The following is a 24901-nucleotide window of genomic DNA, read 5'->3' on the forward strand; positions in this document are numbered from 1 at the left end:
CCTCGAGATAAGACAGCCAGACCCAGTCTGTGATTCTGGTCCTGGAAGCATCCTAACCGAGACCCTACCTGACGGGGAAAAATCCTACATATGGAAAGAAGCTTGATGTAACACAGCATTACGTATACAGCAAAAATGAGGAAACAATCTAAAAGCCCCAAACAAGACCGTCCTAAGTAAATGACGGTAGAATAGAATGTTTGAGAGAATGTTACCAATGCTACCAAAAGGAAAAAGGGCTTATAATAAAATGTTAGAAAGAAAGGTTAAAATAGAGTATTGCCATCACCCTTATAACAATGCTACGGGTAGAAAAAATGACTGAAGACGCTAAAATATTAAGACAGAAATACATTTTCCTTGAAATGTCAAACAATATTTAAATTACAGAGGTACTACAGGCACAGATCATCTCTGGCCACCCGGCTCCGAGCCTGGCCTGCTCACACCGCTCTGAGGGAACACTGTTGGCTACAGATGTTCTAGCAAACACCCCTCTACAGATCTGACACGCGTCTTCCCACCTTCCCTCTGCCCCTCCCTCCTTCCTTTCTTCCCTCCCTCACACGGGATCACAGAAGACGCATCCTGCTCACTTTGGGTTTTCACACCACCAGACCCTGGGGACGTCTATCCCCCCTCACTCCTCAGACCTCTGCCCCCGCATTGTGTCCTCTTAAACCCGGGAGCCCCTAAGATGACTGTGATCCTTCTCTGCCGGGGCTCCCTGCAGTCCCTGGGTCCTTCTCCTCCACTCTACGGTGCCCGGGACAGGAAGGGCGTGAGCCCACCCACCTTTCTGCTCCAGTAACTGAGCCCAGCACCTGGCATACGGATGACGCTCATTGTTAACAGGGAAGAAGGAAAGAATACACAGACAGGAAATGCAGCTTGAGGACAAGGTGGCCTTTTTTTTTTTTTCCATTTCTAAGTTTATTTATTTATTTTGAGAGAGACAGCATGAACGGGGGAGGGGCAGAGAAAGAGGGAGACCAAGAAATCCCAAGCAGGCTCCGTGCTGTCTGCCTAGAGCCCGATGCGTGGCTTGAACTCACGAAACTGTGAGATCCATGACCTGAGCAGAAACCAACGGAGCCACCCAGCTGCCCCCCAGGGGGCTTTGAAGGCTGACATCCCTTAGCGGAGGAGCTGGCATTTCTCCATGGACACTGAGCGAAAGACGACATTGGGGAACAGACACGGACACACGTGTGTGTCAAGAAGACGGGAGCTCAAGAATTTAACTGGATTATCCCAAAGAAGGAGGATAAAAGAAAGAAGCAGGAGGAAGGCCAGAAGAGTATTCTTGAGAAGCAGCGAGACAAAGAAAAGCTCCGTAATCAGATCTCTAATGATCTGTGTTTGCGGTAGGGTTTTCAAGACCATTCCTTGGGAGATTACATTGTCTCCGAGGTCGGTTAAATAAACCAGACAACTCAGAACTCGGTTTTCTACCTACGTTGTGTTAGCTTCCGAAGAGCTAATGGAAGAAAAAGTACGTTCACGCCACCCAAAGGGACGGCGGCGCCTTCCACGCCCCACTACGAGTGGCACCCACCGACTCATGCCCGGGAATGGCTTCGGCCACAAGATCACAAATTTCAGTTTATTTGAGAGAAAGCAACTCCTTCTCATCCAGGGAGGACATAAAAACCTAGCTTCAGAACATCGCTGCCCAACTTACTCAGGCCATCACTGTTCTCCTTAAAAGCCCTTCTGCACACCGGCTTCCTCTGAGTCTTAGTTCACGAAGGCAGCTCTAGGCCACCGCTCGAAACCCGTGCTTTCGCGGCGCTGGCGTCTACTGAGGAGGCACTACAACCAGTCCCGCCGCCGCCCAGCTGGCTCTCACTCCGTCTGCACAACAGCCATGCAGACTGGTCATTATTCCCCTTGTTTCATAAAGAAGGAAGCGGGGCCTCACAGAGGGCATGCCCTCTGAGTCACCCCGGGGCCTAAGCGGCCAAGCCCATGCTGTGACCCAGTTGTGGCTCCACACCCATGCTGTGGCTTCCCTAAGACCAGCAGGTTCCCAAACGCGGAGGGGTAACCCCCAAGGGGTCCGGGCTGAGACGGTGCTAACGCAGGGTCGGCCGGGCTGATTGCTCACCGCGTCGCCGAAATGCTGCTCAAATCACAATCGGTGTGCTTGCACAACATTACGTAATAGTCAATATGCTGAGAAGCAACCGAGCCCCTCAGCCCAAGTCATTCAGAACACTCAGTCTGGCCTCTCACAATTGGCTCTGTCCGTCAGACTCAGACGAGGCTCTATTTTGAATTCTAATGAGGACGAGGCACTCTGAATATTTAACCGCGATCACAAAGATCTTGCTTTCGTGGAGACGTCCTGATACAAGTAACAGATCGGAAAGTACGCGTGGGTACCGGTGGAAAACACCAGGCTGATTTGTGTTTGGAGGCGGGAAAAAGACAGTATTGCTTTCGACTGGACGCGATTTGGGGGGCGGGGGGAGGGGCAAGGGAAAGGGAGGAAGAGCCACACAAAGATCTCAGTAAAATTTTTACAGCCCGGGCTCCTGAGTGAAAGGTTCACAAAGAGGTGCTTGAATCCTTTGTTAACAAGCACACAGACAAATTCATCACCAGGCCCTTCTGTGTGGCCCCCTGGCAATTCGGTCTGGATGAAGAACTGGAAATTTCCTCACTGCGGAAGCATCTATGACTTATATATGTATCAGATCGGCAAGGAAGACACACTAAGGGTAGGGAAACAAAAGACCGTTTCACGGTTCACAACCTTCTGCACTCAAAATGATGATGTGCTGGCCGCCACCCTCAGCTCGCTCGAGTCCCCAGAGTTAAACAAATGGAGTGCCATGTGAACAGTAACCCAGGGACACTTGAGGGACTCACTTAACTCCCTACCCCACAAACAGTTAAAACACACCCGCCTGAAGCTTCATGTGCATGTCTGCTTATGTGGAAACGATCAATCGAGCCTTGCATGTGGGAAGTGCAGGGGATCAACTCTTTGCTATATGTCCCAGGCACCTGGAACAAGCCCTCGCCCCCACCCCCCCCCGCCAAACCTTTCTTTCTTCCTTCCTTCCTTCTTTCCTCCCTCCCTCCTTCCTTCCTTCCTCCCTTCCTTCCTTCCTCCCTCCCCTCTTTCTTTTTTCTTTTCTTTCTCTCTCTCTCTCTCTCTCTCTTAGAGTGAGCAGGACAAGGTCAGAGGGAGGGAGAGAGAATCTCCTCGCTGAGTGTGGAGCCTGCTGTGGGGCTCGATCCCATGACCTTGGATCAGGACCTGAGCTGAAATCAAAGAGTTGGATGCTTAACCAAATGAGTCACCCAGGCGCCCCAAACCTTTCTTACAAAGATCCTAACGTAACCTCCGTAGCATCTGGATATCCTCTTGTAAATGCTAGCTAAAGCTTACATAAAGGCAATATGGTTTACTTTTTTTGTACCTATCCCCTGGTTGATTCTCTCTGCTTCTATGCTACCAAATATGTCCACTGGGTTTTGAATTTCAGGTTTTTATTTTATTTTTTTCCTAGGAGCTAGATTTTGGTCCCTTTTCAAATTTTCTGTTACTTTTTATAGTTTCCTATTTTCTGAAGATCCTTTCAAGCCTGTCATTTCTTTCTTTAAATATAATAAGCATAGTTAATTTTATCATCTGTGCCTGATAATTCTAATACTGCGAGTCAGTGCAGATTGATTTCTGTGGTCTGTTGCTGGTTCTGGCTCATGTTGTGTTGTTTCCATGTCTGCTAGGTTATCTTTGACTGCGTGCTGGTCACCGCCCTGAAAATTTGGTTTGGCTGATTCTTAGAGACCTGATAAATACACCCTCCTCCAGACAGGCGTTTCATTGTTTTCACCAGGCACCTGTCACTCTAGCACATGAATCTGCCCCAAACCAAATGCAGAGTATGGGGTTTCCGGCCCATCCTGAGTATAAATGCCCATGACGTAATTCCTTTCTATGCCCACAACTTGTCAGAACTATGGTTTGTCCTTGTCCTTCTCAGTCTTTTCAGTGCCAAGGGCACCTTACTTCTGGTTCACTTTTACCCTAAGGGTATATCTCTCTGGGGACCCACTTCATTGGGGGAAGGGTCCCCTACCACACTCTTCAACTGGGGTGGGTCCAGGGCTGTAACTTCTACCCCACTTGCCTGCCCCTCTCAGGCTACAGAAGTCCCTTACTCCTGCCCACAAATGGGCTTTATCAGGAAAATAATCAGACTACTAGAAAGTACTAAGAGTTTAAGGACTGGAAGCAAAACAAAAGGACAGGTTAATATGGTGGTCCCTTGAAAAATTAAACGCTGAATTACTATTTGATTCAGCAATGTGACTTCTGAGCAGGACTTGAATCGATGCTTGTACACCTGTTCATAGTGACCTCATTCACCACATTAGCTAAAAAGTCCACGGACAGATAAACAGATAAACACTAACAGGTAAAATGTGGTGTGTATACATACGTATATATACATATACACATATATACATATACACACACACATCTACACACATAGACACACACACACACACACACACACACACACACACACACACACACACTGGAATATTATTCAGCCTAAAAAAGGAAGGAATTTGTGACACACACTGGAGCACAGAGGACTCCTGAAGACATTATGCTGAGTGAAATAAGCCGGACACAAAAGGACAAATACTGTATGAATTTACTCAAGTGAGATACCTGGTGGCATCCAATTCATAGAAAAAGAAAGTACAATGGCGGCTGATGGGGGCCGGCTGGAGAAGAATGGGGAGCTAGTGTCGAATGGTGGCAGGGTCACAGTTGGGAAAGATGAAAAAGTTCTGGAGACAGACGTTGGAGACAGTTTCAGGACAACGTGAATGTACTCAAAGCCACGGAGCTGCACGCTTAAAAATGGTTACGAAGGCAAATTTTGTGTCATGTACCTTTTACCGTGATATTTTAAGTTAGGTTAGTTTGGGCGAGGGCTGCTAGAGCCACTCAGTAAATTCCACAGGGTGTCGTAATTTCACAGGCTTCATATTGATCAGTGGGAGACTCAGAAGTTAATTGCAGGGGTCATTAAACCAGTCTGGCCTCTCTAGAGCTTTGGAGGCCATGGGATAAACCTCGGTCAACATGCAAAAACTAGTGCTGCTTGCCAACAAACAGAGATGTAACGATAGATTTCCCTGTAAAAAATGTAAACGCAATAATTTTCCTTTAAAGGTATCAGGCATTGGAAATACTATAAGGTTAGTTATTTGGGTGTGGATCGACAATACTTAGGACACTGCCTAGAAAGGATTAGGGGCAAAAAATTGATGAGATAAGAGAAAGAGTAGTTCCACTGAAAGAATAAAGAAATGTCTATTTAACAATGCTGTATTACTGGACTTCTCCCTTCTGAGTCCCTACATATACGGTTGACCCAACACAGGTTTGAACTGTGCAAATTGACTTATGCGTGGATTTTTGTCAAAAATACAGTGCAGGACCGTAAATGTGCTTTCTCATCCTTATGAGTTTAACATCTCTTCTCCGGCGTACTTTATTGTAAGAAAGGAGCACAAAATACATGTAAGGTACAAATTATGTGTTAACTGTTTATGGTATCAGGAAGGCTCCAGGTCAACAGCAGGCTATTAGTAGTTAAGTTTTGGGGGGAGTGAAACGTGATACGCAGGGGGCACCTGGGTGGCTCAGTCAGTTAAGCATCTGACTCCGGCTCAGGTCATGATCTCACCGTGTGCGAGATCGAGCCCTGTGTCAGGCTCTCTGCCGTCAGCACAGAGCCCGCTTCGGATCCTCAGTCCCCTGCTCTCTCTGCCCCTTCCCTGCTTGCGCTCTCTGACTCCTTCAAAAATAAACAGACTTAAAAAAAAATGTATATGTAGATTTCTGCCTGCACAGGGGGGGTCAACACCCCTGACCTCTGCACTGTTCAAGAGCCAACAGTAATTCTACTACAGATTATGTATAACTAAATATAAATGGCACAAGACAAATTTACAGTTAACTTGTTTTTAAAATACCAAGTTTTAGAAGCATGTATTTCAGTAATTGTGGGAGTTTCTAAATTTCTTCTATTAAAAAGAGATACTTAGAGTTCAAGTCAGATGATTTGATGCACATTTCTGGGTGTAAACACCAACACCAAGCAATACCATAAAATAAGAAACTGGCAACAGAAGTAACATTCCTCGCTGTGACTTCATGAGTAACACGTGCCGAGGGCCACTGCGTTGCAAATACAAAAAGCTTACCCACACATCCATATACACGGTCATTCCAAACTAACAGCAACATGACTGCTTTGCACGTGAAAGAGACTTCCAGAAAGCTGTCCCTGAATCGGGACGGCTGTTCCTACTTTAGAAGCACAGAGATGAGAGCTAATCCTTGCTCACAGCTTACTATGTGCCAATACCGCACTAAGTGCTACAAATCTGTCTCTGTGTATATATCTACATCTATATCGTCTGTAACTAAACCTGTATCTTTATCTTTATCTATGTGAATTCATTTATTCCTTACAACAACCCTGTCGGGTGTTTACCATTGGCATTCCCATTTCAAAGATGGGAAAACCGAGGCAAAGGGAAGCTTGGGCTTCTCCAAGGTCGCATAGTCGGTGAGGGGTGCCGCTGGGAGGCAAGTCCAGGCTCTAGGGCCCCCACTCTTAACCACCCCACTGCAGGGCCTCTCCGCATAAATATGGACAGTCAGGGAAGACGGCCAGCGTTAGACACTTCACCTGTTCTACACGGTTTAACCTGGTTGATAACCAGGTTACCCACTCTTTTACACGTGAGGGAAGTGAGGCTCAGCAAGACTAAGTTCCTACAGAAATCAAGGCAGTTGGAGCTGGAGGTGGGAGTAAGCCCGCATCTCCCTGTCTCCGAAGTTTCAGGATCTAGCACCGAACGAAGTCCCCGTGGAGCAAGGTCACATGAGAAGGTTGGTAAAGTGAAAAGCAAGGATGTGTTGCTTTTGCAGGATGCAAAGGCACAGGGTGTCTGCTATCTGGTGGATGAGAATTCCCGGGCTGGGGAATGCAGGCACGTGATCACAGGGGAGCAGGGAGGTCCCTCAGACATCTGTCGAACCAGCACACCAGGTAAAGAAGGTAATGCTTCTCAAGCTACACATCTCCGGTGACCTTCGCACAGAGGATCCTCGTTCTGAAACTGGGTACGGATCAGAGGGATCGATTGTATTTTTCACATCGAAAGGGCTAAGAGGCAAAGCGTGTGCTCCGATCACCAGTGTTCTGAGTGCTATTATACTTTTGTTTCCAGTAAAGGTATTAGCTTTATAAACCTGGTGCACCTTTGTGGGAGGAAGCACCCAGTAACTGTCGCTTTGGTCAGTACCACTGTCACTACCGTTTATCATCACTTACCTTTGGGCGAAGCACCACGCACAGGCAACACGGAATTCAAACCTCACAAAAATTGGCATTGGAGCTTCGGGTGAATGGTAAGTACCTATGTCCGAATTGCCTGCCGTCCTTGTCAAATAATGAACATCCGTTCCAGCCCTACTTAATCAGAATCTCTAGGGCAGGGTCAACGGGTCAGTGTTTCGAGAGCCACGCCAACGGATTCTTGTCTTGACACGGATAGCCCCATTTTATGCACAAGGTATCAAGCAGTAAAGTGACTGCCAAAGACTAACATCACTGAATATAGGACGCGAACTCCACCAGACTTCAGAACCTGGGCTCTTAACCGCTCTGGAGTTCAAGCTTCAACCATGAAGCTTCCAAGTAGAAAAAAGGCACAAAGTAAGCAAGATCGCCTTCACCACCTGCGATCATCTACCAGCAGCGACCTGCCTACTGTCACACGATTTCCCAAACTGGTTTTCTCTGTAAGCATACAGAGACAGATCCTATTTTAAATTAAAAAAAAAAAAAAATTAACAGTGCATTATACTTCTCCTACCCTCGTAATCCTTCATTTTCACAAGATTTGGGGCTCTTTTAGCGATTTCAATGCTTCATCAAAAGGGACTGTCTGCAATAGAAGAGCAACCAAATCCCTGTGGTAATTAGAGAAACGCAGGCAACTGAAAGCAGAGTCAATGCACAAGTGATGATGGGAGGCAGAACGGTAAGTGTAGAGATCCCTTACCGCAAGACGTTGACTTTCTGTCCACTATGTTCATACGCCTGGTCTCCGTGCGGAGTTTCCCGTCTGTGTTCTCCACCAGGTTGGCGAGGTCATCAATTATCTCTAGGAAGGAAGACAGAGATGCATGGTTAACACTCTAGAAACACCCAGGCTCACATCAAAGTATCACGGCGGAGGCCGGCCTCCCTACTGATAAATTCTCTCACGTGCAGTGAGGGGAAAGGTAAAGAGCTCATGTGTGTTCTTTGGAAACTGCAATCCTGATTTATAAGAGGCAGTGGTGGTGGTGGTGCAGGGCTGTGGGAGTCGTAGCAAAGGGAAAAACCGATTGAATGCAAGTCTGGAACACAGAGGAGGAATGTCAGAAGTTCCGGGGCAGAAAAGCAGGACCCAGCAAAGTTATGCCCAGCCACACTGTCATGCCAGCTTTATGGCAGATGGACTACAGGAGATCACTTCTTGTTTCTTATGTTTGTATTCTAATTATTTTCTTGCATGCTTTCTTTGGTGGGAAGAGTAGGACAGGGTCCTTCTCGAGAAAACCGCTTGATGACGAAATCTGGCCAACCAAGGGGTGAAAAGAAATAAAGAACTCTAGGATAGAAGAAGCCAGAGACCATGACCTAAGAGAGGGTGGAGACAGCTGGAGCCATCTAAATACTGAGTTGGGAATCAGCAGATACAGGGATTACGTTACAAGAAGGTAGATAAATGTTGTCAACAGCGATGATGTAATTATAACCGAAATCAGGAAGCAGTTGGGAGGCTGCGTGGTGGGAGAAAGGTGGAAAGAACTTGAAGGTGTTAATTTCCCCATCATGCACAGCGGAGTCCCATCAAGCTGCGGAAAAGCAAAACATAGACCTATGGCTTTTCAAAATCACCAAAGCTTCAGTGCTTTAGGTAATTTTTTTTTGTTAACCTTAGATCTTTTAGTAATTACCATCTCTTGTAAAGAATCCTCTACCGTGAAGTTGAGTTTTTTTTACGCTAATTGTCTTCTTTTAAGATTGAATTATTAGAGTTGATACTATGGTAATCTCCTTAAAGTGAAATTAAGCTCTTAGTAACACTTAAAATAGGACATATAGCATAATCCTAATGATGCAAAATTACTTCTAGCCGCCCTTTCATATGGACAAACCTACAAGGATATATCTGGATGATGGGAAGGATGATTATTTCTAGGTGGTGGGATCCTGGGTGAGCTTCCTTGTGTTTTCTGTATTGTTTGAATTTCCTCTAATGAGTACATAGTACTTTTTTCTTTTTTTAATTTTTTTTTTACATTTATTTATTTTTGAGAGACAGAGCATGAGTAGGGGAGGGGCAGAGAGAGAGGGAGACACAGAGTCTGAAGCAGGCTCCAGGCTCTGAGCTGTCAGCACAGAGCCCGACGCGGGGCTTGAACCCACGAACCGTGAGATCATGACCTGAGCCGAAGTCAGACGCTTAACCAACTGAGCCACCCAGGCCCCCCACATAGTACTTTTTCAATTTTGGTTCCCTTTCCTCCCTCCTTCCCTCCCTTCTTCTTTTTTTTTTTTCTTTCTTTTAAGTGAGTGCTTTAGAGATCCATTGTCCAATATGAGTCACTGCTTCTGTTAAAGAATTAAAAAAAACAAGGTAATCAAAGAAAGTTTTCAGAATGATGCTGGAGCTGTGTTTTAATTTTTGTTTGTTTACTTATCCATTTTGAGAGAGAGAGAGAGAGAGAGAGAGAAGAGAGCCAGCGTGGGCAGGGGAGGGGCAGAGAAAGAAGGAGAGAGAGAAACTCAAGGAGGCTCCACAGGGTCAGCACATCGTTCAACACAGGGCTTGATCTTGTGAACTGGGAGATTACGACCTGAGTCAAAATCAAGGGTGGGTCGCTCAACTGACTGAGCCACCCAGGTGCCCCTGGAGCTGAGTTTTAAAGGCCGTGGGCATAAAGAAGCAGGAAGACAGCACTGCTCGCGGGAAGAAACAGCTTGTGGAAGGCACAGAAGAGGCGGCCGCTCCTCCTGGGCTCCTGCAGCCCTTGGGACAACCTCTATTTCCTTGCAGACCCGTGTGTTTCGTATTCTAATTACTTGCTTGCCTGCCTTTCTTTGGTGGGAAGAATAGGACAGAGAGGCTCACTTTCCTTCATTGCTCTGCCTGTGATGCCCAGTGGAATGTCTAGTACACAGCCAGATAAAATAAACACAAAGCGATGGAGGCAATGAGTGGACGGAGTCTAAAAGAGAGACAGAATTTCAAAGTACTTCTCTGTTTCTTAGGCCAGCAGATCTAGGCCAAAACTGTCAAATGGTATCTGTATACGGGCTGCCCGGAAAACTTTTCGCTACCATTTAACAGTGCATTTGAGGGTTTTTTTGTTCATTTTGTTTTTAAGTTTATTTATTTATTTGGGACGGGGGAAGGGGCAAAGACAGAGGGAGAGAGAGGATCCCAAGCAGGCTCTGCACTGTCCTTATACACTGTGTGCACAGTGCAGAGCCTGACGTGGGGCTCCGACTCATGAACCGTGAGATCATGACCTGAGCCGAAACCAAGAGCTGGACACTCAACCAACTGAGCCACCCAGGCGCCCCAACAGTGCACTCATGACTCTCCAGTCAGTGACAGTCTTCCCGTTTTCCTCCCATCTCCAAGCTCTGCAAAGTGTCTTCTTCCTCTTAAATGCCCGCAGTCCCACCCTGCTGTATATTTTTACGCTGTAACACTACCATGGTGGGTTTTTTTGTACCTTTCAGTTTCCTCAGTATGTAAATTAAAAACCTGAAAATCTCTTGGGGCGCCTGGGTGGCGCAGTCGGTTAAGCGGCCGACTTCGGCTCAGGTCACGATCTCGCGGTCCGTGAGTTCGAGCCCCGCGTCGGGCTCTGGGCTGATGGCTCGGAGCCTGGAGCCTGTTTCCGATTCTGTGTCTCCCTCTCTCTCTGCCCCTCCCCCGTTCATGCTCTGTCTCTCTCTGTCCCCAAAATAAATAAAGAACGTTGAAAAAAATTAAAAAAAAAAAACAAACCTGAAAATCTCTGCTGTATATAGCTCCCCAAAATTCTTGACCCAGGCAGCCAAGTGCCTACTGTTTATCTGTACCTGGAAATTCCTACAAATATCTGAGTCTCAGGGTCTCTAAACTAAACTGTTCATCTTCCCCTACGCCTGACCCCCCCTCCGACATTCCCTGTCCCCATCCATGGCACCAACGTTCGCCTGCTGGCCCACGCTAGAAATCTTCAGTCACTCGGCCTCCCCCTCCCCCTCCCCCGGTCATGCCACTTGAAGCCACTCGACTTGACCCTGCCTCCCGGGGTTCTCTCAATCTCATGCTTTCTCTTAAACTCTGCTACTAATATCTCACAAAGTTGTGCCAGTGTTTCTCGAACAATGTCCAAACTTATCTTCCTGTTTCTAGCTCTGCATCTTCTCGTTCCACCCTCCGCACTATAGCCAGGGACGCATTTTGATTTTTTTCATATTTTAACTAGTTAAAACTCAAATTTAAAGCCACTTGTGAGTGGTGACTACTATATCAAACAACATATCTCTAAAGCAATCATAAAAAAAAAAAAAAGAAAGCCATACATCAATATATAGAGATTTAAGGAAAAAAAACAGAGGGGGGGCTCCTGGGTGGCTCAGTCGGTTGAGCGTCCGACTTCAGCACAGGTCATGATCTCACGGTTTGTGGGTTCAAGCCCCATGTTGGGCTCTGTGCTGACAGCTCAGAGCCTGGAGCCTGCTTTGGGTTCTGTGTCTCCCTCTCTGTCTCTGCCCCTCCCCCACTCATGCTCTGTCTCTCTCTCTTTCTCTCTCTGTCTCAAAAAAAAAAAAAATAAACATTAAAAAAAATTTAAAAAACCCAACTGTCAGTAAAAAATAGAAACCCAATCCCCAGGGCTCATCTACTCTCACATGTCAAGAGTGTGTTTTTCATTTTAATAAGCCTTCCTGCTTAAGTCACTTGCCTGTGTTGCATGTCTGTCCTTGAATTCCTTCTCGTAACAAGACCAAGAACTTCCAGCAACACCTTTGGGATGGGCTGGGTTGTGGCCCCCGGGGCCCTGGGTCTCCTCTGTCCACCCAGCGACACTTAGAAATAAATCTAACAAAAGACGTACAAGCCTTGTACACTGAAAACCGTAAACCACCGCTGGTTGAGAGCTGGTTGAGAAATTAAAGAGACGGGAGTGCTGTACTGCATTCGCGGACTGAAAAGACTCCATGTTTTAAAGACATCTGCTGTCTCTCAACTGATCTATAGACTCAGTGTAGCCCCACTCAAAATCCTGGCAGGTTTTTCATTCACATGTGGAATTTAAGAAACAAAAAAAATGAACAAAGGAAAAAAAAAAGAGAGAGAGAAGCCAAGAAACACTCTTGACTGCAGAGAACAAACTGATGGTTCCCAGAGGGGAGGTGGGGGTGGGGGATGGGTGAAACAGGTGATGGGGATCAAGGAGGGCACTGGCTGTGCCCAGCGCTGGGTGATGTGTGCAAGTGTTGAACGACTTACCCTGTACCCCTGAAACTAATATTACACTGTGAACCACGCTGGAATCGAAATAAAAAATTCATTAATTCATTCATTAATTTTAAAAATCCTAGCATAAAAAAAAATAACACTGGCAAGCTGATTTTAAAATGTACATGGAGGGGCGCCTGGGTGGCTCAGTCGGTTAGGCGGCCGACTTCGGCTCAGGTCACGATCTCGCGGTCCGTGAGTTCGAGCCCCGCGTCGGGCTCTGGGCTGACGGCTCAGAGCCTGGAGCCTGTTTCAGATTCTGTGTCTCCCTCTCTCTCTGACCCTCCCCTGTTCATGCTCTGTCTCTCCCTGTCTCAAAAATAAGTAAGACGTTAAAAAAATTTATAAAAAAAAATGTACATGGAAAGGCAGATGGTTTAGAAGAGCCAAAATAATCTTGCCAAAAAAAAAAAGGAAAAAAGCTGGAGGTACTATACTACCCAAATCCCAGATTTATTATAAATATATAGCAATCAGGACAGTGTGGTATTGGCAGAAGGACAACAGATTTGTTCTATGTGGACCAAACCAGGGGCGCCTGGGTGGTTCAGCTAGTTGAGTGTCTGACTCTTGATTGCAGCTCAGGTCATGATCTCACAGTGAGTTTGTGAGATCGAGCCCTGGGTCAGAGACTGCTTGGGATTCTCTGTCTCCCTCTCTCTCTCTCTCTACCCCTTTCCTGCTCATTCTCTCTCTCTCTCCCCCAAAATAAATAAATACACTTAAAAAAAAGGTAAACTAGAAAAAAATTAAGTTTACAATATTCGGATACGCCTAAGATTTTCCAGGAAGGCAGGCAGGCATGCATTCTGGGAAGACAGGGCGAATGCTTTAGAACAACAAAACCGCCAGACCGCAGAGGTCATGTGACCGTGCCGCGGTTCCTCCCCTTTTCTCCAGCATCCCTGGCAGCAGGAGCAGGCTGATGAACATTTTGCTGAATGCTCCCAGCCACTGGTGACATGGAAACTCGCGAGAAAAATCACTTCCATGGCTGAGCCGGAGGGTGACTCTCATTATTATAAGGTTCTACCCATTGAGCCGAACACCTGCCCGCTTTCACGGTCCGCCAGAGTTATTTCTAGAACACAACACCAGTGTTCCTTCTTCCACAAGACACTTCTCCTCTCCCTCCTTAGTCTTCTCTTTGGGGGTAAAGATGCTGAGCTGGAAACTTTGACAGATCCTGAGAGGAAGCAGTTTCAAAAACTTGTGACATCTTGGCGCTTTGGGCATAGTGTTCATCCTACAGTGCCATGTGTGGGCTGGACATGCCACCTCGGTTTTGGTCTGGTGAGGTGAGCACAGAACCCAGATGGGCTTATACACTGGAGCATATGTAAAAGCATATGGTTTCGTTTTTTTTTTTTAAGTCTATTTATTTATTTTGGGGGGGGAGCAGACAGAGAGAGAGGGAGACCCAGAATCCGAAGCAGGCGCCAAGGTCTGAGCTGTCAGCACAGAGCCCGACGTGGGGCTTGCCCCCATGAACCGTGAAATCGTGACCTGAGCCGAAGTCGGATGCTTAACCGACGGAGCCACCCAAAGCGAATGTTTTCTATCACCCGCTCTCCGTGTCCTATCAGGATATTCCACAGTAATGTGCTTCGTACTGTTACTTGGCACAATGCGATTGGTCCACACAACCGATCACAGTCTAATGATTATGTTTTAATGCTGCAGTACGTAATACGAAACTCAGGCGTCATCAGCCTCCATCACTAAAACAAAGTCAATGTAAAATACTCCTTGTCTGACACTAAACATTTGTCAGTCGTTAAAGGCTAACTGGGTTTCTAGATAGATTCCTTTTAAACTTTATAAATATTTACAACTGAGAGGTAGATCAGGACTTTGTGTGTAGCAGATTAGCTCAGCCAAGATCAGTAGTCAACGCTGAGGGTGTTGATTTTTTGTTTTAAGTTTATTTATTTTTTTAGTAACCTCTACACCCAGAGTGGGGCTTGTACCCACGACCCTGAGATCAAGGGCCGGACGCTCTTCTGACTGAACCGGCCGGGCGCCCCGAGAGGGTTCTTGTTTTTAATCTCAGACCAAACACAAAGTTTTTCATTGGGTTGCTAAACCTCTTCTGATTACTGATGTGTTGTTTGTTTGTTTACAAAACCAACTCCATTTTTTTTTTTTGAGTGACACAATTATTTAATAGCAGTTTATGAATGACAGGGGGGCCAAAAAAAAAAAAAGACAAAAGTTGTCCCAACACCCCGGTAATCACTTCTATGTGTTCTCTTCTCAGATTTGACATAAACATATATTTTTATATAATTGCAACACAGAAACCTTTTGCCCCATTAACATGAGCTCTTTTATGATCTTTCATGTTGCTACACAGTCTCCCTTCACAGTTATAATTTCTAATGGTTACAAAATATTCCTTCCATTAAATAAACATTCATTAAAAATAGCCCACTGTCAGGGACTTAGAATGTTTCTATATTTATACATAATGAGTCAACGGATTCTTTCCTCCATTATCATTTTCTTCCTTTTGTCTCATTTCCTTACGTTAACACCCTGGGGTTCTGATGGCCCCGTGGACCTGGAAACACATTGCCACATCAGTTTTTCAAAGGTTTATACTGCCGCTGTGGGTTTGCCCCACTGTGTCACAGCTGCTCTGAACTCCCCAGATTTCCAGGGGCAGGGAGTCCAGGGGGATTCCCACCCTGCAGCCCGCAAGCTGGGAAGTCCCCCAACCAGAGTCTCTTACCAGCGAATTAAACACAGGTTTCCGAGCACAGGTCGAGAAATGACCCGCTGCCTCTTGCAGATTCCGGGCAGTCCCGGCCTCTCGAGAGAGACTGATCTTTCGCTTCCTGGTTAAGTGTTTGCATTTGGGTTCGGAGAAGGAGGCTGTATGTCCATCGTGCGTGGATTTGGGACACCGTGTGCCATTCCGACACGGGGCGGAACAACGGTCAAGGTAAAGCGTGACACAAAACCGGCGGAATCAAAAGCGGTAAGAAACACACCGCATCGCACTATCTGACTCCAATTATACTTGTCACTTCTTCCCGCTCTCAAGGACATTGCCAATTATATTCCATATTAAGGCAGACCGCGTGCTGCATGTTTCCAGGATAAGTTTGGTGCTTTTTCATTTTCATTTTTTTCTTTGTGCTCACAGTGGAAGGTGGCAGTTGTGAAGTCATTATGCTTCTGTGCCTCTGGCTTATACTGCCAGTAACATTTGAAGACAAATGCTAGGACCAACCAGGAGTGAATAAACAGCCCTTCTTGAGGGCATTTGTTTAACCGCCTCCACTCCCTGTAATGGAAATTTAAAATTAGGAGTGGGGGGGGGGGGGCGCGCCTGGGTGGCTCAGTCGGTTGAGCGTCCGACTTCGGCCCAGGTCGCGATCTCACGGTCAGTGAGTTCGAGCCCCGCGTCAGGCTCTGGGCTGATGGCTCGGAGCCTGGGGCCTGCTTCCGATTCTGTGTCTCCCTCTCTCTCTGACCCTCCCCCGTTCATGCTCTGTTTCTGTCTCAAAAGTAAAATAAACGCTAAAAAAAAAATTAAAATTAAAAAAATAAATAAACAAATAAAATTAGGAGTGGGGGTGGGACCTTTAACAATACCCGGCACTAGGTGACGATGTCAAATACGTGACAGAAACCAGGAGAAGCAGCAACACTGAGGGCACTCCGTGACAGGGCAGCTGGTGGGGAACTCCAGCACCCCCAAGCTGAGCCTCTGGGACGCACCCAGGCTTTGGAGGGAGGCCTCGGAGAAATCCCCTTGGCTGCACCTGCTCACATCTTAAGCGGGGGCAGGTGAACGAAAGCCCAGGCCCCTTTCCTTCTTCCTTCCCACCATCAACCGGGGCCTTCCACTCTTCCCTCATCTGGGCCTAAGACCGCGCAGCCAAAGGCCGCCTAAGCTACAAGAACCTTCCCTGCTTCCAACAGTAGACGCGTCTCCTTGTGCGAAGAGCAACCAAACGGCAGCAGGTGTAAACAAAGAGCCCCAAATGAGGGCCCGTCCTCTCCCTCCCTCACCTCGTCTGCCGGAGAAAAGACAATTCCTTCCGGAAAAGGAGAGGTCTTGAGAAAGCGGTTTCTCAAACACAAGATTTCTTAAGCACAAGATTCAAGAGGACCGTGAGTGAGTGGCCACTGGAACACACAGCCATGACAAGGGGAACAAGTCAGGGTTACTGGACACACTGCATCCAGGCAGAATCACAGCTGTCAAATCAAAAACCACAGCGAAGACACAAATGAAACAGTAATCTAGATAAAAGATTTAGACAACAGGTTTGAATGACCTCCCAGACGTCAAAGGAAAAGGGCAGAGAGGACAAAATACGGGAGGGGAAAGACCAAAAAGACAGGGACAAAGATCCAGGAAAACAGAAGGACCAACAATGACCAACTAAATAATGATGAGGTGCCTGAGTGGCTCAATCTGTTGAGCGTCCGACTTCGGCACAGGTCATGATCTCAAGGTTTGTGGGTTCAAGGCCCGCGTCGGGCTCTGTGCTGATGGCTCGGAGCCTGGAGCCTGCTTCGGATTCTGCGTCTCCCTCTGTCTCTGCCCCTCCTCTGCTCACGCTCTGTCTCTCTCTTGCTCTCAAAAATAGACATTAAGTAAATAAATAATAGAACAGAATATAATGAATTTTCCTTGAGCTGAGAAAACATTGGAGTCTTCGTATCAAAGAAACTCACTGAGCTCTGACCGACATTCTTCAAAAGGGTCTGGAAATATCTCATGAAATTTCTGAACTTCAAAAAAAAAAAATTCTGAGGCACTCAAATGGTAGGCAGGGAAGATTACCAGCTTCCGAAATTGAGAAAATGAGAGAAAATTAAACTGGCATCGGGCTGTTCCTGTAAAACACGGAATATCTTAGGAAAAAGGTGTTGAGGGATACAGGCTGTGACCTATGGATTCAAAGTCTAGCTAATGTATAAAGCATGTGACAGTAATTCTTGGAGTAGTCTACAGAGTTACCACTCAGGTCTTTGGGGCCCCGGAGCCACCCCAAGCCTTTGGCCAGGGTTTCACCCAGCTACCACTCAGTCCTCCTCCAGGTCCCTCTTCCCAGGTTGCAGTGACGTGCTCCCCTTCAGGGCAGCACAGAACCTGCTCCAAATCCTTACCTGCCCGCCCATCTTTAACCTCAGTGCATTGCAAAAGCACCTGAGCTGCCCAAAGACGTCTGTTTCAAAATCCAGCAAGATCATCGTCACACGGCAGTATCCCTCGGAGGCTTTTGTCAACCGTCCTAGCTCCAAACTGTCAGAGCACAAAATCAGTGGCAGAAAGACCACGCGGAGTGAAGCACGCATGCAAAATCGCATTCCGTTTAAGAGGGCTAAATGGCCGAGACCATCTGCCCCATGCTGTGCTAATATTCACTGCCTGGGGGTATAATCTGTAGCACTAGCTTCCATTTGTAGAAAAAAAGCCTGCGGAAGAATTCAGAGCTAGAGAAAAATATAAATGAATGGTGTGCAAAAATGGGTGGTTAAATGTCATATGTGTATGCATGTACGTATGTATGGATATACGTATACAGATGCTTTTGTATGTTTATATGTACACATATATCTATATATCTATATGTATGTATATATATGTACCTATATACATGTATCTTAAGAGATATATTTTACATCTCATTTTTCTAAGACAGAATGGTATCTTAGAAAAACATTTTATTTGGGGTGCCTGGGTGGCTCAGTCAGTTAAGCGTCCGACTTCAGCTCAGGTCATGATCTCACAGTTTGTGAGTTCGAGCCCCACATCGGGCCCTGTGCTGACCGCTCAGAGCCTGGAGCCTGTTTCAGATTCTGTGTCTCCCTCTCTCTCTGCCCCTCCCCGGCTCGCACTCTGTCTCTCTCTCTCTCTCTCAAAAATAAATAAACATTAAAAAAAAATAAGAACATTTTATTTATGTATTTATCTGTGTATTTATTTATTTATTTATTTGAGAGAGAGAGAGAGAGAGAGAGAGAGAGAGGGAGAGGGTGTGTGTATGTGCGTGAGAGTGGGGAGAGGAGCAGAAGGAGACAGAGAGAATCTTAAGCAGGCTCCACACTCAGCGCGGAGCCCGACATGAGGCTCGATCCCGTGACCCTGGGATCATGACCTGAGGCTAAATCAAGAATTGGACGCTCAACCAGTTGAGCCACCCAGGGGCCCCAGAAAAAACATGTTAGAGACAATCATGAATGAATGCTGGAGAAACACCTCAAAACAAAAGAAAGTAATTAAAAGACATTTCTGGGGCAGCTGAAGAAATTTAAACATGGGCTCCATATAAAGCAATAACACCATGTGAGAGTTAGGTCTCTTGCCTCTGATAATGACACCATGGTTATGTAGGAGAACACACTAATTCTTGGGAAATACCCGTTGAAGTATTTAGTATTCACCCGACTTTTATACGGTTTGCTGGAAAAGAAAGTATACATAAAAGGAAGAAAACAGACATAAAATGGTAACAATCAGTGACTCTAGAGAACAGTGACCAGGTGTGTGGGAAAAACACATTCTCAACTTTGCCGCTGGTTTGAGAAAAATCTTATATATATTTTTTTAATTAAAAAAAATTTAAATGTTTTTATTTATTTTTGAGAGAGACACAGAGTGAGGGGGGGAGGGGCAGAGAGAGAGTGAGACACAGAATCCAAAGCAGGTGTTCCGGGCCCTGAGCTGTCAGCACAGAGCCCGACACAGGGCTTGAACCCACCAACGGTGAGATCACGACCTGAGTGGAAGTCAGATGCTCAACCGACTGAGCCACCCAGGCGCCCCAGGTTTGAGAAAAAATTTAAATACAAAAAAACTAAAAGAATAAAAAATAAAGAATAAAAAAGAATAAAAAACATAACATCATAACATCACAATCAAAATGTCCAGGATACAACCCCAAATCACTCAGCCTATGAAGAGCCAGAAGGTTTCCAGCCTCATGATACAAGACGATGCCAGTGCTGCCAACAGATGCCAACGTTGAGGGGACATAGGTGTTGGGAGTTACCTGGCAAGGACTTTCGAGCTGCTAGAGCGAGCACGCCGCTAGAGCGAGCACGCCCCAATAAGTGAAAGTGAATACTCGTCAAACAAAGGACAAGGCAGGAAAAAAAAAAGAAAAACTTCGGCAAAGAAATAGAAGATATGGAAAAGAACCAAATGCAAATTCCGAAACTGAAAAACAGAATAAATGAATCAGAAAAAACTCACTGGGTGGGCCGAGCAACAGTATGGAGATGACAGAGGAAAGAAGTGGTGAACTGCAAGACAGGTCAGTAGAAATTTTCTAATCTGCACAAGAAAGAAAGAGCCTCCGTGGGGGCAGGGTGGAGGTTGAAGAACACAGACTCAGGGGATGGGGCAATGGCAAGAGGTCAAACATTCCGATCATCAGAGTCCCAGAAGAAGAGGAAAAGGGGGTGTGGCAGCAGAAATATTTGAAGAAGGAAGGGCTGATGCTGTCTTAAACTTTGCCAAACAAAACAACAACCCGCCAACCTGCACGTTCAGGAAGCTCAGCAAACCTCAAGCAGGATAAACACAGAGAAATCCGTGCCTAGACACACACCCAAGCTGCTGAACGCTGAAGAAAGAAAAGAAAAAAGGAAAGGAAAGGAAAGGAAAGGAAAGGAAAGGAAAGGAAAGGAAAGGAAAGGAAAAAGCAAAGCCCCATAGGGGAGCAAAGATTTGAAAGACTGCGTAGTTCTTACCAGAGATCAGGGAGGCCAGAAGGAAGGGTAACAACAATCTTAACCCGCTGAAAGACAAGAACTGTCAGCACAGAATTCCATATCCGGTGAAAGTCCCCTTGGGGAGTGAAGGAGAAAGAGAGACATTCATTCTCAGATGAAGAAGTGCTAAGAGACCTTGCTGTCAATAAAGTTCTTCAGACAGAAGGGAAATCACACCAGGGGGCGATCTAGAATGTCAGAAACGAAGGAAAAGCAACAGAAATCTTAAATATCTGGCTAAACAGAATAGATACTCCTCTGGTTAAGCTTTTAAGTATCCGTTTGGCAGTTGAAAGTAAAACTCACAATATCTGGTGCTCAGTGCACGGAAGGGTAATACACAGACAAGGGCACTTTAAAGGGGGTGGGGCAGAGGGACTGCATGCTGGGAAGGTTTCTCTGCCCTATTTCACGAGGTAAAATACCAGTTCTAAGTCAACGGTAGAATGTTACGTACATCTATCACCATCCCTAGTAACGACGAAGACAGTGAGTACTGGGAGATAGGGTAAAAAAAACACAGGGGCGGCTGGGTGGCTTCGTTGGTGGAGCTTCTGGCTCCTGATTTCGCCTTAGATCATGATCTCATGGTTTGTGAGATCGAGCCCCGTGTCAGGCTCTGCACTGACAGGGCAGAGCCTGCTTGGGATTCTCTCTCCCTCTCTCTCTGCCCCTCCCTCACTGGTGCTGTCTCTCTCAAATATAAATAAACTTAAAAAAACACACACACACAACAGAAAAATGAAGATGGAATACTAAAGAAGTTCCTACGTATGATCCTATTTGTGTGATGTTCTCCAAAAAACCAGAGTGATGAACAGAGCAGTCAGTGGGGGTGGCTGCTGTGGGTTAGGGATGGGGGACAGTATGGCTACAAAATGACAGCATGAGGGAGTCTTTGCAGGGACAGCACAGCACTGTCCTGTGTCCCGTTAGTGGTAGCAGTTACATCAAGCTATACGTGGGTTAAAATTCATGCTACACGTACACACACCAAGTCAATGTTGCTGTGTGTTAACTAATTAATTATTTTTTAAAGGTTATTTATTTATTCTGAGAGAGGGTGCGAGCAGGGGAGGGGCAGAGAGAGAGAGGGAGAGAGAGAATCCCAGGCTGGCTCTGCCCTGTCAGCACAGAGCCCGACGTGACCCTCGAATCCACAAAACGCAAGATCATGACCTGAGCTGACGTGGGATGCTTAACCGACTGAGCCACCCAGGCGCCCCTCTGTGTGCTAATTTAAAAATCTGAGTTAAGAAAGACAGAGTGAACAAAAAGAGGTACAGGAAAAGGGGAACCTCAGGAACACTAGTGTTTAAAGAATAAGACCAAGGGGTGCCCGGGGAGCTCAGTCGGTTAAGCATCCAACTTCGGCTCAGCTCACCATCTCGCGGTTCGTGGGTTCGAGCCCCGCGTCGGGCTCTGTGCTGACAGCTCGGAGCCTGGAGCTGCTTCGGATTCTGTGTCTCCCGCTCTCTCTGCTCCTCCCCTGTTCGTGCTCTGTCTCTCAAAAGTAAATAAATAAAAAAAAAAAGAGAGCAAAAAGCTAGAAGGAAAGGGGGTGTGGGACAGACCTCGGCTAGTGGAGTGGTGGCTGGGGAGCCAGTGTGGACCGTGCTAAGAGCTGCTTCAGCGGAGGGGTGTGAGGGGAGGGAGAGGGCAATTTGCTGGAGCTGCAGGACAGAGAGCACGCCGAAATGTGCGGGAGGGAAGACAGCCAGGCTAGACTAGCTTATTCGGTAAAACCATAACAACAGCTACTAATATTTACTGAAAACTTGCCATGTGCTAAGTCATTGTTTTCCCATACTGTTGCACAGAGTTGGAAAGTGAAAAAAAAAATTCTTCGACACCCCTCAGCATTAATCATTTTATGTAAATTATGTAATTAAATGTAACCATCCATGTGGATACCCATTCTTTGTTTACATGGTTCCTTATTCCGTAGTTCTAAACATGAATATTCATATTGAAAATAAAAACTACAGGGGCACCTGGGTAGCTCAGTGAGTAAAGCGTCCGACTTCAGCTCAGGTCACGATCTCAGCTTGTGGGTCCGAGCCCCGCATCGGGCTCTGTGCTGACAGCTCAAAACGTGGAGCCTGCTTCAGGGTCTGTGTCTCTCTCTCTCTCTCTGCCCCTCTCCCATTCGTGCTCTCTCTTTCAAGAATAAATAAAACATTTTTAAAAAATAAAAAGAGTTAAAAATAAAAATAAATAAAAACTACAAAACTAAGTTTCTACTTAACAGCAATAATTTAATGTTGACAGATAAAGCTTGTGTAGTGAATACTAAATTAGTTAATTCACTGAAACGTGACTATGCACAGACTTCAGTACAGGTCCTTCCGGGTTGTCCTCCTATTGTCTAGTCTGATTGTGGAGACACCCTTTGCACTGTGCACAGTGATAGACTTTGGCCTTCCCACGGAAGCCAAGACATCATTATATACTAAGTATACATAGTATATTATATACTATATATCCCAAGATCCGGGACATTAGACACACAAACACAAGAGTGGGCTGGAATTGCATGCTGAGACACAATACAGCGGTAATACTGATGATCCAGAATATTTTAAAAATTTCTAAACATTCTCGGGGTGCCTGAGTGGCTCAGTTGGTTAAGCGTCCGACTCCGGCTCAAGTCATGATCTCGCGGTTCATGGGTTCAGACCCCGCGTCGGGCTCTGTGTGGACAGCTCAGAGCCTGGAGCCTGCTTCGGATTCTGTGTCTTCCTCTCTCTCTGCCCCTCCCCTGCTTGCACTCTGTCTCTTTCTCTCTCAAAAATAAATAAACATTAAAAAGAAAAAAGTTTTAAAAAATTTCTAAACATTCTCATCAGCACAAGAAACACAAAATTTAAAAAGTCGTTAAAAAAAAAAATCACAGAGCTCAGAGAAGGTGCCATGAGCCCTAATTTGAAGACAGAATCTAAAAGCATAACATACTTAGGTTAGGCATTAAACAACCCCGTGATAGCAACAGAAATGAAGACCTCACCAGTTTTTCTGGACCCTCAATAAAGAATTTATTTTTTAAAAATGTAAGCTACGGGGCGCCTGGGTGGCGCAGTCGGTTAAGCGTCCGACTTCAGCCAGGTCACGATCTCGCGGTCCGTGAGTTCGAGCCCCGCGTCGGGCTCTGGGCTTGATGGCTCAGAGCCTGGAGCCTGTTTCCGATTCTGTGTCTCCCTCTCTCTCTGCCCCTCCCCCGTTCATGCTCTGTCTCTCTCTGTCCCAAAAATAAATTAAAAAATGTTGAAAAAAAAATTAAAAAAAAAAATGTAAGCTACGTCAGAACGCTTGCTGAATAAAATACACCTCCCATTATTTTTGAAAAGCCAGAATCCTGGTGATAATGTGCTCGGTGCTGACTGAATGATTTATACATGATCAACATGTGTTTCCTGGCACCCTGCATGCATAAAAAGGCTACATACTGTATGAATCCAATTATATGACATTCTGGAAAAGGCCAAACTGTCGAGAGAATACAATGATCAGTGGTTGCCAGGAGTTGGGAAGGAAGAGGGGAGGGATGAATAGGTCAATCACAGGGGATTTTTAGCGCAGTAAAAATATTCTGCGTGATACGTAACATTACGCAACTGTCAAAACCCAAAGAAATTTATGGCACAAAAAAGTGAACCTTAATGAATATAAATTATAAAAAAAAAATCATTTAGGAGGCTGAAGATTCCAGGAAGGAATACAGACTGTGATAAGAGAATCTAGCTGTACTAACAAATGTACAAAACAACATCCCTGAAAGGGGTAGAGAGAAAAGGTGATGATCTAAGTTATGCCGGGAATGAGCAGAATCTGTAAGACTCAAGGCAAAAGCAACTGCGTATCAGAACAAAATTCTAGTTGAGAAAGTGGTTTTCTGTGAGGATAGGAGTTCACAATTCAGATACTGCTTATCTATGTACAATTAAGAAGATGAACGTGGGGCGCCTGGGTGGCTCGGTCGGTTAGGCATCTGACTCTTGGTTTCGGCTCAGGACACAATCTCATGGTTCGTGGGATCCAGCCCTGTGTCGGGCTCTGTGCTGACAGCACAGAGCCTGCTTGGGATTCTCTCTCCCTTCCCCTCTGCCCCTCCCCCCCAAAAATAAAAAAATAAACTTTATTTTAAAAAAGGAGATGAATGACAGATGGCTGCAGCCGAATTCTCACTGTTGGGGTGGGAATTTAAGGATAAGCAGGCGGATGAGGCTAGGACAATCCATGTGATAATGATCGAGCTTAGCTTACGATAGATACAAATGGCTACATGTAGGTAAGTAAACACACCTAGATCTCTGTGCTTCCTCAACGGGAGAAGACACTTAAAACAGCATCACAGTAGCAATGAGCACACTCAGCACCCACACCTTGGTTTCTAATCCCATTCTCCAACAAAAAGAGCCAGGGGCTCTATGGAGAAATGGCTAGTTCTCGGACTGGGGCTGGAAATACACAACACGAGCCTGAAGTATCTGGTGGCACCAGAAACTAAGGAATTTCTTTAAGAAACAAAAAA

General features: G+C 46.0%; 1 protein-coding gene across 5 annotated transcripts in view; it reads right to left on the bottom strand.

The window, feature by feature from the left end:
* The window catches only part of STX8 (syntaxin 8), a 253572-nt gene that overhangs the window by 92388 nt on the left and 136283 nt on the right, over positions 1–24901 (bottom strand). For 4 of the 5 annotated variants that reach the window (XM_019817162.3, XM_011288848.4, XM_019817163.3 and 1 more), the window contains exon 7: positions 8119–8220. In XM_019817162.3, coding sequence (XP_019672721.1) covers positions 8119–8220 — 102 coding nt within the window. Of the gene's footprint in view, positions 1–1132; positions 1137–8118; positions 8221–24901 lie in introns of all 5 variants that reach the window. The other variant, XM_045044700.1, reaches the window with a different exon arrangement.

This window comes from Felis catus, chromosome E1 (genome assembly GCF_018350175.1).
Source record: "Felis catus isolate Fca126 chromosome E1, F.catus_Fca126_mat1.0, whole genome shotgun sequence".
Taxonomy (NCBI): Eukaryota; Metazoa; Chordata; class Mammalia; order Carnivora; family Felidae; genus Felis; species Felis catus.